We start from the raw sequence: 14,254 nt of genomic DNA, 5'->3' as shown, positions 1-14,254 counted from the left end.
ATCAGAGTGGGTGCATTTTGTAGCTTTTAAATATCATGCAAGTTTTAGCAACGCTGCTATTAAATCTGAATCTGCTGTCACAGCAGGCAGCAGGAATGTGATTCACACCAGCACAGAGAGCCTGTTCTGTCCTCCCCAGCTCCTCTCCTTAGCTACAGACACCTGGCATCAGACACCACCATTGTTTTCCCAGTGTCTCTGAACAGCTAAAAGCTCCAACAGAACCAATCCTGCCCTGGCTGTGCCCTCTCATGCCTCGAGCAGCAGGGGTCTGGCATCAGCTTGGTGATGTCTGAGGAAGGCTCTTGCCTGTCAACCCCTGGGGTTTATTTTGACACATCTGCCCATCAGCCCAGCTCACACCACTCTCAGCTGCCTCTGAGCCCACTGCTGGGCTGGGAAATGAAAAGGGCAGGTGCTGCTCGGTGTTTGTTTGGAGTGAGCAGAGGGGAGCAATGAAGAACCCACAGAAAGGCTGGCACTGCAGCTGTTCAGAAATGGAGGTGGCTTCTCCTTCCATCCATGCCCCATTTCTTCCATCAGCCCCTGCTCTGCTCCTGCCCTTCACTCTCTAGGCACCCACCTCCATCATGGCTCCAATGCTCTTCCCCCTTCTCCTTCCCTTGCTCCTATAGTGTTACATGGAGAAGATCCAAAACTAACATCCACAAACTCCAAACTTCTCACGGCTCATCCCAGAAGGGTTTCCCTAGTTCCTTCTCAGGCATCGCACGCTTCCAGGACAACATGAGCAACACATGACAACACCAAGAGCCAGGAGACACAAAGCAGGTGCAAAAACCTCCAGATTCAGAGATGTGCCCTTAGGAGAGGCACAAATCTGGCAAAACCTGCCTTAGCCCAGAGCTCTGCTGCTTTACCCGACAGCTCTGTGCCCGTTTGGTGTTTGCATATGCACACAGATGCACAGGGCTGATTGGCAGCAGAGCAGGGACTCACGAGCAGGTTGAGTGAAGGGAAGCTTCAGGCAACACTGCAAACAAGATGATGCTCTGACACACACATACACACACAGAAAATCCTGCAGCCATGCACCAATAAATCATATTTCACAGCCTACAGCACATAAACCCAGCTAGTGTGCACGGAAACCCAGCGAGCACACATGCTTGTGAGCGCTCCCGCCTCTCCCCTCCAACCAACTGAAAATTTATTATTCAGCTCCCAAGATTTTCTAAAAGGATTTTCCACAAACAGGGCTGGAGCTTTGCAAGTGATGAGCCAAAGCCAGATGGGATTTGTGCCCTCACCACCTGGGGTGGTGGCAACTGGGATCTCTTTGCACTGCCCCAAGGGGCTGCACTCATGGAGGGGGGATGCAGGGGATGGTGAACACGGTGGCAGCACCTTTGATGGGCTGCTGAGCCCATGCAGCTCATAAAGGAAGGAGCAATCACAGCAAAATTCAGTGTCACAGTTATTCCTTGCAGCTCCCTCATGGCTCAGACAAGCAGGATAATGACAGAGATGGGAGCTGCCGTGGTATCAGGTACAGCCATGGGTTTGTGGCTTCATCCTGAATTCAGTGTTGGAACTAGAAACTGGGGAGTCTCAGCTCCTCTTCTCCATGGCCCACAGGTGGCCCAAGTGGCTTTGCAATGGTCACACCTCCACATGAAAAACTCCCACGCTTCCATGTGTGAGCCTCAGAGATATCAAGCTTCCCAGAAATGCCAGTTTCATGTGAGCCCTGTGAACCCACTGTGCAGCAGCATAATGCCATGAGCAGTGCAGGGATGCTGCTGACCAAAGCAGGACAGTCACCCAGCAGCTCCCAAGCCACGGATAGCTGCTGCACCACACCAGCACACCCAGCCAAGCACCCATCCTCACCACACACCTCTCCCACATTTAACTTAGTTGAACAAATCAGTCTTGCTGGGAGAACAGGGAGCAGAGCAGTAATTCATGTCTCCTCCCCACCGCAGGCGTCTCGGAAGCCTACTGTGTGTTCTCTCCCAACTTATTATCCTCTCACTCTCGGGAGGCAACTTTCCAGCGGGCAGAACGTGTTTTCCCTTGTCGCTCTCCAGCATCGCTTCTCGCCTCACCTGTGTTTTGCTAAGATAGAGGGTTTATTGTAAACTTATTAATTACTTCATTTCTCCTGCAAGGAGCCAGGAGAAAAATTTTCCGCGGCAGCCAGGATCTGCTATTGTGTTGGCGGCGGAGCTGAATGCGGCTGACGTCATGATTCATTTTCCCCATGACTGGGGAAGGCGACTCTCCGTGCCACGCCGTGCATATGAATCAGGCAGCCTTCCCCTGGCACAGCATGCCCAGCAATTCATCTTCCACCGGGACTTCTTCAAGCAGAAGAGAAAATGACAAACTTTTGCTATTGCGCTTCCCTGCGGAGAGGTGAGCTGGGGAGATGGGGGCTGCAGCCTCCCCAGATCTCGTGTTCGTCCCTCCACCTCTGGTCAACAGCAGATGGGGTCAACAGCAGATGTTTTCCATGCCTGTAGGCACATCAACAGGTCTCCAAGTGACTCCAGGAAGCCTGGCCAACCCTGCAGTCGCTGCAAGTATCTCAGCTAACTTTCTAGCCTGCTCACTGCTACCTTTTCTCCAAGCCTAGGGAGTGTGTTCCTGCTGAAATCAGGGGGAAATCAATATATACAGAAGTTTATAGCAAACTGATTTGGTTTAATGCAGCTGGGGTTGGGACTAAATGATCTCTGACATCCCTTCCAACCCAAACCATTGAAGATCCTATAAGTCTGTGAATGAGATTTGCCCGGAAAACAGAGATAATGATGTTCTCCCTTTGTCCTCCCAGACCATTGATGTGCTCTTCCTCTATATGTGGGAGAGCAGAGCTAGGCACAGAGTGCAACCCAAATAAGAGTCATTCACCCAGTTTGGGCAGTGACAATTTATTGTTATGACAGAAGAGCTACATCCATTATAATTCAAAATATCAGGCATCTGGGGATGCTCCACCTCCATGGAGGGGAGGAGGAAGGAGATCTCCCAAAACAGATACCCACAGGGTGGTGGCAGGCAGCAGGCTAAAGCCACCAGCACTGAACACAACGGAGCCCAAACTGCTCCCTTCCACTATTCTACAGTCCTGAGATAACCAAGAGCCCTAAAGTCTCAGTAAGGAGCCAAAAGCATGGCAGTGACTGAGCCACAACAGAGGTGTCAACACAGGTATAGGGGCTTCAAATGGCCATTTATGCTTGAGCTTATCTGTTGAGTGATGGCAGACTCAGGTCACTGATACCTTAAAAATAATTTCAAACTTGCTGAGTGATGAGATGTTTGCAAGAGCAAGAGACTTTCCCTGGGTCTCTGTCCTCAGGGACCAAGCCCTTGGCTGTCATTAGAAGAGGACAACCATGCAGCAGGAAGCAGCAGCCTGATGCAGGTTTGTCTGTTTGTTAGGGACCAGATTTAGGGAATCCTTTTGGGAAAAGCTGTGAATGGTGATGCTGGGGCTCCTCAAACCAGCAGTTCCCACCGTACTCCCAGACAGATCCTGAGAATCTGGGCAGTGATGAACACATGGCCCAGTTCAAAGGCAGGGATTGGATCCTGGCACAGGAGAGCCCTGGGATGGAGCTAGACTTGCCCTCCCACAGGATGAAAATTACGCTTTTCAGAGGAATTGGTGGGATTTGTCACTCAGCATGAAAGAAGGGGGAAGAAGGAGTTCCTTGCAAAACAGAATCAACCCAACACCACAAATGAAGGGCGGTGAACAGGAGAATTTTTCCTGCTACCTCAAGTGTCCTGCCCAAGAGGGCCAAACCCTGGCTGGCAGCTGGCAGTGGGGCACTAAGCCATGGTCTGGCGGCTGAAGAGGTCGAGGGTGAGGGCGCTGAGGAAGGCTGGGATGCTGTCCTGGCGCAGCAGGTGCAGCTCGATCAGCTCCCGGATGGTTCGGGAGAACTCCGTTTCCAGAAGCTGCATTTTTCCACCAGAGGAGCTGGAGGCCTGGAGGGAAAGAAGAACAAACCCATTAATACCAGAGGGTTTTAATGCTGCATTTTTCCACCAGAGGAGCTGGAGGCCTGGAGGGAAAGAAGAACAAGCCCATTAATACCAGAAGGTTTTAATTCACCTCCCTGGCAGTGCCACCCTGAAGCGTCCTTTGGCACAGATCTGCCTGTCACCAAGGACATGCCATCTGTTTGGCACACGGCATTCCTGAGTCCTGCATCCCAATGTCCCCATGCAGGACCCCTGTGAGCCTTCCCTGGTGACAAATGTGGCACTGGGGAGATGTTTGACCATCGTGGAAAGAGCCTGTGCTGCCAGCACAGATCAGAGGTGGCCACATCAGGGTCACTGTCACCAACGCCACCCAGGGTGGCAGGAGCTCTGCACAGGGGTTTTCTCTCCATGAAAACATTTATCCCTGAAGTCATGCCACTTCTGTAGGAGAGAGCAGACCTGTTCCTGATTAACATAACTCCTTCCCAAGGAATACTGATCCACCCTGCATCCCTAAAGTGTTTAAATCAGCCTGGCAGCACACTGCCGAAGCCTCCAGAGGAATTATTCCAGGGATGCTCTCAAGAAAATAAGGAAACTCAACATGTGGGAAGACACTACAAATCTCCTGTAACATATAAAACAAGCAAAAAAAAAGCTAAATGCAAGAGAAATAAGGAATGCTTGAAGCCTCTCCTGCCCCTGGAGGCACGAAAGCAGCTTGTTTATTAATAAACAGCAAAAGCATCACAGTGCAAATGCTAATTTTTTTTCCCCTGCCATTTTCCTCTTCAAAATACTCCCATTCCTAATTGCTTTGCAGCTCTGCTTCCTGTTGGAGGCGAGGTGGGACAGCACGGGTGGTGCCAGGCACGGCTGGCAGCCCCCTCCTCAATCAAAGGATACCAAGACCCAAAGTGGAAGATTGCAATGGGAGGGGAAAACATGGCTTTAGCTGCTGAGAGCCCCAGGGAACCTGCTTCCTTCCCATTTCACGTTCTCAAGCACCTGGACACATTTGATTATGAGCTGTCCATGTCTGGGTCACTTTGGATTGTGAGGAGTGCAAGGTACAGAGGATGCCACTGTCATCCCCAAGCCAGGCAGGGAATCAAATCAAGGTTTTCACATGGAAAAGTGAATTAGCTTTTGTTTAGATCTTTGATTTGGCTGGGCTGTTTTTCAGCAAATCCTGTGCTTTGATCTGCTGCTTACCAGAGCTACCTGGTACCTCCTGTGCACCTGAGGTACGCCTGGACCAGATCAAAGAGGGAAGAGAAGGCAGATGAAGGAGCCAGTTGGAGGCATCAGGAAGGATGTAAATTCCCAGCCCACGTAAAGCCAGAGGTGTCACAGCAGAGCAGAAGCACAGGAGCTGGGTGCTGTGGCAGCAGCACAGGTTTTATTCTGCCAATCCCCCCCAGATTGAGCTGATGAGAAGTGCCAGTTTTGGAGCAAGGTCTGAGTATTATGAATGCATCACTTGTATCTCCAACCCTCTCAGTGCAGAGTTGGATTCATCTGAAATGGGAATTCAAGCTCTGTATGAAATACACAGCCTCCCTCGCAGATTTAAAACACTCTTTGGGCACAGAATTAATTTTCTAAGAATTTACAAGCAAATCCATTAATTGGTTTACTAGTTTAATTAATTAAAGTAAATTCCTTAAGAAATTTAGCATCCAGTGCCAGACCATTTGCTTGTGTTTTATGACCTCAAAAACAGAGCAACATAAATGTTTTAAATTTCCTCTACTTTGAGCTCACTGGTGTCACGGGTGAAGGCTACATTTGAATATCTTCTCTTTTTTTTTATGAGATTAATGGTAGTTTCTCTCTACTGTTCTTCATAAACAAAGTTTCCTCCTGCAGCAGAGGCAGAAGAATAATGCTCAGAGAAAGTTATGCTGATAAATACGTGCTTCTGAGAAGATTGCTATTTCCCATTGAGTTTTCTCAGCTGTCAAGGGAGGCACCATCCTCCCTGTCACCCCCACGGCCTCTGTCTCCCCAGGAACTCTAAAAAATCAAAGCAAACCCCCAAATGCTTCCAAACCCCAGACATCTCACCCAGGTTTCTTATGATTGCTTCTGTAACAGGCACAAGGCGAGAAGGCAGCCACTTGGAAAAAAAGCAATTCTTCCTCTGCCAGTAGATGTTTACATGTGAACTTAGAGGATGGATGCACTTGCAGTGCAGCTCATTCAATCTCACACTGCTTTAAAAAAAATGGAGAAACTTTTTTTTTTCCCCCCTAGGAGTGTTTTAAAATTGCTATCATTGTAACTTTTCTTATTATTTGTTTTTATTGCTTTTTTCCTTCACCCATCTGTTCATAATGTAGTATAGACTGGGATATATAGATAGATTTGCTGCTTTGGGTTCAACAGCGGGAGTACCTCTGCAGCCTGTGCTTTACAAATAAAGTGATTATATGAAATAATAGCAATATGTTCCCATTAATTCACAGGATTTCTTTTCAAAAGCCAGCCTGCACCCTGCCTGGTGTGCTTGCCGGCAGAGAGGGAAGTGCCCAAGGCAGGAACAGGAGCGAGCAGGGGATCAGAGCAAGGCAGGGGAATGCAGAGGGGTGTGCAGAACTGAGGGGAAGGACATGGGGGGGATACTCTGCTGAGTGAATGCTGCAGGCTCTGGTGGTCCACACCATTCTGGATCAATGCAGAGCGTGCCTATGGTTCCAGCTCTAAAAACTGTATTTCTGAAAATAACAAATATGAAATTTCCAGCAGTTCAAAGCTGCAAGGGCACTCAAGTCCTCCTCTTCACTGTTCATAGCTAGGATTCCCTCCACCCATTTTTTTTTTTTTAAATTTATAAAAGTCTCAACCCTCAAAGGCAAGGTCCTGGACATTCCTGCTGCAGGTGCCACCTGAGATCAGCTGTTCACAGAACACTCCATATATTGCAATCACCTTCCTCTGCTGATGCATTCCCTAAAATTCTAAGTTTAGATGAAGCCAAAAGCCACCCCAGCCCATCTAGGAATAAAATACAAAGCTGAGAGGGGCATAAACAAGTGTCACTGATCCATGGGGACAGTCCATGAAAAAAAAAAAAAAAAAAAAGAAAAGAAAAAAGCATCAACATTTAGAGTCAAACATGGGATCAAAGGAAAAGCTGGATCTGTGACTATCCCCATCCACCCCAGAGTCAATGCATAGAGGAGTCAATGCAAGAGGACACTTTGGGGAGCACCATTATGCTTCACTCTCCCTTTCCCCTCTGTGCTGGGCCACACAAGTGCAGTGCTTCACTAGAGATATAAATATTCCCTCCTAAACCTCAGTTTCCCTGAGCACAGAGCAGCAGCCCATCACGATGAGAACACCGTCTCTCAGGTACTCTGTACATAGCCTTGTATTGGTTTCTTCTAATTCATGGGAAAAGTCTGTCTGGCTCACTAAACTACCAAGATTCAGGTCTTTGTTATGTTTTATTCAGATCTCAAATACTTGCAAAAGGAAAGAGTTCAGCTTCCGCTAAGCTCCGTTGCCAGTTTAGTCTGATTTAAGGGCTATGGGGACCTTTTCTAGAAAAGCAAAGGAAATCACTCTTTGCCCAGTGTTACTGCACACCCAGCTCTGCTGGGCTGGGTGGGTTGTGACTCTGGTTGGAGATTTGAAGGGTGACAGCCTGTTTGTCTCCTTGCAGGCTGTGCTACCCCACAGTAACCAGGTGATCGGGGGCAGACCTCTCTATATTGCACACCACAATGACACTGGTCTATTTACACAGAACAACAGGAACCTGGAGGAGAACAACATGAACCTGCTCCAAGAAGGGAGCTGTTAGCACAACTGTTTCTTCAGGGGAATCAAGATCAGCAGCCACCTGCCAGAAGGAAACACCATAAATCTTCCTCTTAACTCTGGAAACCAGTAAATTATTCAAGGCTTTATAGTTCAGATATACATGTAAAAATGTCTCAAAATAACCACCAACATGGTAGAAAAAGCAGGCTCTTTTCTCCATCTCAGCAAGGAGCAGAGAATGCAGATGATGTGGAGGAGCAACAGGCATTCCCAAATGTCACTTATCAGGGAATGGACCTGCAGCTGGACGAACTGGGCAAGTAAAACTGCAACATATGGCCTGTAACAGGCTCTCTTAACCACTGCCACTTCAATGTAACATGTACAGGACTCTGTCTGCACTGCTCCTGCTGGGATGGCTCTTTGCACCCATGCTGCTGTCGCACACATGCCTCTCCTGAAAGCCAAGACCCAGCACTTCCTTCTCTGACTCCTCCAGCTGCTGCTATGTGAAAAGTGTGACAGCGTCTCCTTTCACTCACAAGCTACCACAGGGTTCAGAAGTGCACTCTCACCTGGATACACTCAGGTTTTATTTTCTTGTACACCCATTTCCTCTTCTCTCTGACATATTCTGGTAGCTAAAAACAATGGCTCCAAAGTGCCATTGGCTTTAAACTGGCATGCAGCGTGAGTTTAATCACACAAAGGTTGCTTCTTGAAAAATATGTGTTGAGCATTAGACCCAAGGTCATGTAGACCTTCAGACACTGGAATAAGACTGAAAAGAGGGTGGCTGCACACCCCAAGGAGACAGCTGTCATGGAGACTTGGTATCATCAGAAAGTATGGAGCAGAAATGCAGAAACAAGGGAAAATTCTGCACAACATGAATTCTATACAACAGAATTCTATACAACTTGAGATTTCAAAATGAAGTGAGGATTTTCTACTTCTGATTTCCACACTGAGAAAGCACAACTGCCTTTGGGGATGCAATCCATGCAGGACATGTGTTCCTGCAACTTCAAACACACACATCCAGCGTTGCAGGTGGAGTTCCTGAATGGGTTTTGGCAAGCAGACAACAGGGATGGTGGAGCTTTGTGCCAGGCACAGCAGGCAAGACAGTTGTGTCTCAGGTTGGGAACAAAGGAGCTTCAAACACCTCCACAGCGTGCAGAAGGATGAAGTCCAGGGCTCTGGCAGGGCTGCCAGAGCCACCCCTTGGCGCGGTGACAAACCTTTGCTTTGCAGATGCTGCTTGGCCACGCTCTATGGCAGACGGTGCTTTCCAAGGCTAAGATGTATTAGGGGTCAAAAGGGGCAAGTGAATCACAGCCTGGTGACATTTACCCAGTGAATGTATCTCGAAGGCCCCATCTCATCTGCTCTGCTCCTTCCATAAATCACTGTCTGTGCTGTGTCCCCATGGATGATGTGAGCACACACAGCAACCAGCCCCGTGTGCGCTGAGGGAAGGGGCACCATGGCTTCACACCCAACACTCCACTGCTTCTCCCTGCTCTGTGCAGCTCCACAGGCTGCTCCAGCGCTATGGGCCATGCTGTGGCCTCTCTGCCTGAGTTCTCACTCCCCCTTTCCCTTCTCCTTGTGGTGTTCCCCACCCTACCCTGAAGAGTGCTGTGCTGTCCACATCAATGTGGGCTATGCACCTCTCCCACCAGATCGACCCCTTTGGCAATGAATCCCTCAGACCTCCTCTTCACCTGGGGCAGCCACTCCCTCTTCCCAAAGCCTCCATGTGCCAGCAGAAGCCCTCAGGGTTGGCTGTTCCAAGTGATCACCTCCCAAAAGCTCCACAGCTCCATCGCCGTGTGTGCCTCGGAGCCTTGGGCACACTGCTGGTCCTGAAACATCCCTCAGCTCCCTGACACCTTCCCCACAGCACCCACTGACAAACCCTGCCACAGTCCAACTAACCTATTTGAAATTTTCCTTTAAGAAGCTGCTGGCTCTGACCTTTAAATGAGAAAATCCTTTTGTTTCTGCCTCTTGCTTCAGATGCCAAGATTTTTCTAAATGTCAAAGGCCGCCTTGTCCACGTGCAGATGTTGAGGGGGGAAGCAGTGATGCTGAGTGGGCTGGCACCCTCTCTCTGGGTCTGCACAGCTGATAAATCACCACTTCAGATCACCCCAGATAGACAGACAGACAGACTCAGGAAAGCCAAAAAACTGGAGTGCCCAGAAAAAAAACAAGGAAAAAAAACCAAGGAAAAAATGTGTGTGTGTGTGTTTGTGTGCGTGCACATGCAGAAACTGCCTGCTGAAGTTATAACAACCCAAACACGAGGTTTTGAGATTTAATTGCTCAAACTTGGCTCTCTCGGGTGATGATATCATTATCAAAATACCCCAATTGAGTTATGCCTCACCAATCAATCTCTCCTAAGCATCATGCACTGCTCAAATACCAGGTCCCCAGGTAGCATCTAAATCACTTTAATTACAGGCCGTTCATTTAAAATTAGGGAAATATTAAGGAAAGAAAAAAAAAAAAAAACAACACAAAATTGAACCACAAGATGTGCTTATGGCTGGAAATATTTATGAGGTTATTTAGCAAACTGTTTACTGATTTCCTTCTTTTTTTTTCATGGTAACTGGCAGGTTCCAGCTGGCCTAACAGGATGCCTGCCCATGGTGGCTCCTGCAGGATGTGCAGCACTTAATCAATCAGGTCACCTTTCACAATAACCATTTCTGGTCTGCAGCAAAATTCCCCCCCCTGCCCCTTTAATATTCTCACTGTAACCCAAAGAAGAAGAGCACTTCCTTATAATAATTGTTTCTTGCCAAGACCTCTGACCTCTGTGTCACCAGCTTGGTATATAAAGCGAATTTATGAGGCAGACAGGGATGGATGCCTGTAAAGAGCCTTCCAGGAAATGTAATGAAAAAGCTGCTTTTAGCTGCTGAGCAAAGAAAAGCAAATGCCTGGCAATGCCAAGAAGAAAATTGAATGCTGGGATGGGGTAAGTGAGAAACAGCCCTGTGTGCACTGAGATTTATAGCAAACATTTCCTTTCCCTTTCTTATTATTCAACACTGAGATGAACCACAACCCCAGAGTGTCTTTGTTACAAGAGGTCAGCTCGTATACTTCCATCTTCATCAGAAACACGACCCAGGTGCTGTGTACACGAGTGGCAGCAGTGATGGGTCCTGGATGCTGCACCAGCAAAGGAACCCAGAGCAGGGTGTGCTGCACCAGCCTGTCCCCACAGCTCCCTGTTTGGATCTAGGCAAGCTCTCCTGCACCTCATGTCAAAAATGAAACATAAAAAAGGGCAGGGACGTGTGCTGAAGGGCTGCACCCCTCTCTGTGGGGGAAAGATGCTGGTGTTAATCCTGGGGGACAGTGCTCTGTGCAGCAGAGGGCGAGTCAGCACCTTCTTTGAAAAGGTTTCTCCCACAGGTTAATGCCCTTTAGACTGTCAAATGTGATGCCATAAAAATAAGATCAAAGGCTTTAAAATAAGGGAAGCGTATTTTTTGATTCATACTATTACTATTTTATATCTGAATATTCCTATAGAGCTTTTCATCCTGGAAGACAGGTCTTTGAACTGCTGTGATTTCACCTATCACTGAGGAACAACCCCCGGGGTAAAATGTGACAGCTATTATCAGGGTGCATTAATGTTACTGAACAGTTCAGGACAGACAGAGACAAATATATCCAATTTAAATCATAGGATTGAAGAACTACTGCTCAGTGTGGATTAATACCCATGCATTTTCCGAAAGTGCTTTGAGAGTTCTTAGAGAACAAGTGCAGAAACTAAAATTCCCCTTTTCATCTGTAGGATTCATTCAGGCTCCCATCATTATGCTGCGAATTGAACATTGTCAAAGAGGGAAGATGGCAATGTAAATGATTCACCCATAGCATCTACTTTTGCATCCACAGATTCTCTGAAGGGATGTCCAAACCAGCCAGAAGGAGACTCACCCTGTGGAGATTTGCTGAGGTGATACCTAAAAATGGTTCCACTGAACACATGGCTGGTGAGAGTAAATCACAGCAGACTACTCACATCACAGAGAATGGAAAATCACATGGGATGTCACTCCAAACTAATACTGGGAGCCAGCTGTAGTCGGAACTTGTGCTCATAAAGTCCAAGTTTTTAACAGACTTCAGATCTGCTAACTAGTGCTCACCAGCCAAATATGCTTATAAACATCAAGCATGAAGAGTAGAGATGGGAACAAGCACGGAGCTCACAGAATTTTTCCAACCCCATTCTATATAAAAACCCAAACTACGGCATTAATCCTTTAAACCAATACCTCCATAAAATCTCAGGATCTTCACAAATCAGAGTCTCTCCGTGATACACAGGGAGGCTGTTCTGATCCCACAGCCACGGCTGTCTCTGACCTACAGCAAATCCCTTTGGAAAGAGCAGCCAAACGTGTGTTATCCCAACTGCTGTCACACCACACGTGGCAGGGCTGGACAGCTCCAGCACCCCGGCTGCAGCTTCCCAACCATCTGTGAGGTGACTGTGTTGGACTGGTCAAGCTGCACAGCGAGTAGCTAACAAGCATTAACAACATCTAGCCCATGTGTTCTGTCTAGTAAAATGCCAACCCATCTGTCTGTAACATCAGCGACTCCGCAGAAGCCATATGCAGGAGAGACATAAATTAGGGAGAGAAAAATCTCCCATTACTTTCTCTGCAGTGACTCTGCAGTTGTCACTGGGAATGAGAGGGACTGGGTGGTTTTTAAGCTCTGTTTTCCCAGCCAAATCTCAGGCTCACGTAGCTCTCCAGCCCTGCCGTCCAGAGGCAGTTTCTGGTCCACACCTGACCCGGGTGAACACGGCTTGGGACAAAGTGAAAAGGAGATGCAATTCAAACCAGGCTCCAAACTGCTCCCCCAGGAGAGCCAGCAGAAGGCAGAGAACTTGAGGGAGATACCAGGGACTGGCAAGTGAGCCCAGCATATAAGAATCTCTCAGTTAGACAGAGAGCTCATTAACCAGCCAAGCTGCTTATCACATTCCTCTCCATCTCCCTTGCTGGAAGCTCTCTGAGCTGGAAGGAACAGAGGAGCAGTAAACCAAGAACATGGAGTTTCTGAAACATGAGAAAGAAGCACCTTTGGGAGAAATGCAAAAAAAATAATCTATGCAGGCTGTAATTAAGACTGCCTGTTCCCAAGGCAGGGAGATACTCCACTTGTGAACTGCAGCTGGGGGCATGAGGTCTGTAAGAGAACACAAGCAGCAGAGTTTGCCAAACCCCACCATCAGTGAGAGATGTCTGGAACCATGGAGAATTTTGACAGCAACTTTTGAGGCTGCAGCGTTGCCTGGGAGATAGGCATCCCTCTCCCAAAGCAAAGCACTGCTCCCCAAGAGGCAGAGCTTGCTGGAGCCTTCATCCCTCACCGACTCACACCAGACATACACTGTGTTCCACTGCTTGGCTGCTCCTGCATCATGGTCCTGATCTGAAGCCTCTGCCTTCCTGGATTAGAGGAAGTCAGCAGGAAAGTGTCTGCACATGTCACAGAGTGAAAATAGGTCATATAGACCTCAGCACTCACAGCTGCCAACTGGAAATGAGCCCCTGAGTTTGTGAGCTGGGCATCTCACCTTGTGTGAGATAGAGGGAAAGTGCCTGGGGCTGGGAATGGTTAAATGAGCAGAGGACACACGCCTGGGAGGCACATCTGGAGTGACAGCTATTCTGCCATGTTGCAGATGCCATCACATGATTAACACATTTATCCTCATCATCTTTTTGGTATCCTTCTGGAAGCCTTGCCACAAGTGGGGTGGACAGAAGGCTAAAGAACTGAACAAGATCCCGTGACCAGTAATGTTTCAAGGGACTGTAAGTGATAAACTTAATGACAAGCAGACAATTAGACCTTAGCTCTGTGGCTGAGGGATGGGACAGTATATGGAGCATGCCCGTTCCTGGCTCATTGAGCTTGCAAGGCTTGTGGGGGAACGAATAACAGATGGACCTGATGGCAGATTACAGCTGAAATTCTCACCATGTTTATTCACCACCCTCTTCTAGCTCTTGTTTGTCATAGTCTGGCACCCCGGGCTAAAATGCAGGTTCAAGCCTTACATCAAGGAAATTGGTGACACATATTAGTCACCTCTGCACAGAGCCAGCGCTCTGCACCGCAGACCAAAGGCACCGCTCATCTAAGAGCAAGAAGAATTGGTCAATAATTACCCCTTCCTGTGGGACCCTGTGACTTGCTTACAGTTATGCTCTACCAAAGTGGAATTTAAGTGTTGGCTCTGGGAATAACATTAGTTGCCATTGCAACATCAATAACCAAATGCCACAATGTTAGTGTGGGTTGAGGAAGGTGCTTTTCCTGCTGTCGCTTTTTTGCTGGCTCACGTTTTCCTTCGTTTTTATTCATTTGAAATCGCTGTCATCAGCACGACTGCCAGCAGGACCAAAGCAAGCCTGAGTTGTCAGTACCCAGCAAGTCAAAGAAGGAAGTT

At 48.0% G+C, this 14,254-nt stretch overlaps 1 protein-coding gene across 3 annotated transcripts in view; it reads right to left on the bottom strand.

Annotated features, from left to right (window-relative positions):
* Positions 1 to 2,902: 2,902 nt before the first annotated feature.
* MAD1L1 (mitotic arrest deficient 1 like 1) overlaps positions 2,903 to 14,254 on the bottom strand; it is a 345,841-nt gene continuing 334,489 nt past the window's right edge. For all 3 annotated transcript variants that reach the window (XM_084216166.1, XM_084216165.1, XM_084216167.1), the window contains one exon: positions 2,903 to 3,966. In XM_084216166.1, coding sequence (XP_084072292.1) covers positions 3,808 to 3,966 — 159 coding nt within the window. In that variant the 3' untranslated portion in view covers positions 2,903 to 3,807. The remainder of the gene's footprint in view (positions 3,967 to 14,254) is intronic.

The sequence above is a fragment of the Fringilla coelebs genome, assembly GCF_963513975.1.
Source record: "Fringilla coelebs genome assembly, chromosome: 16".
Classification (NCBI taxonomy): Eukaryota; Metazoa; Chordata; class Aves; order Passeriformes; family Fringillidae; genus Fringilla; species Fringilla coelebs.
This window is presented reverse-complemented; position numbering and strand designations above follow the sequence as displayed.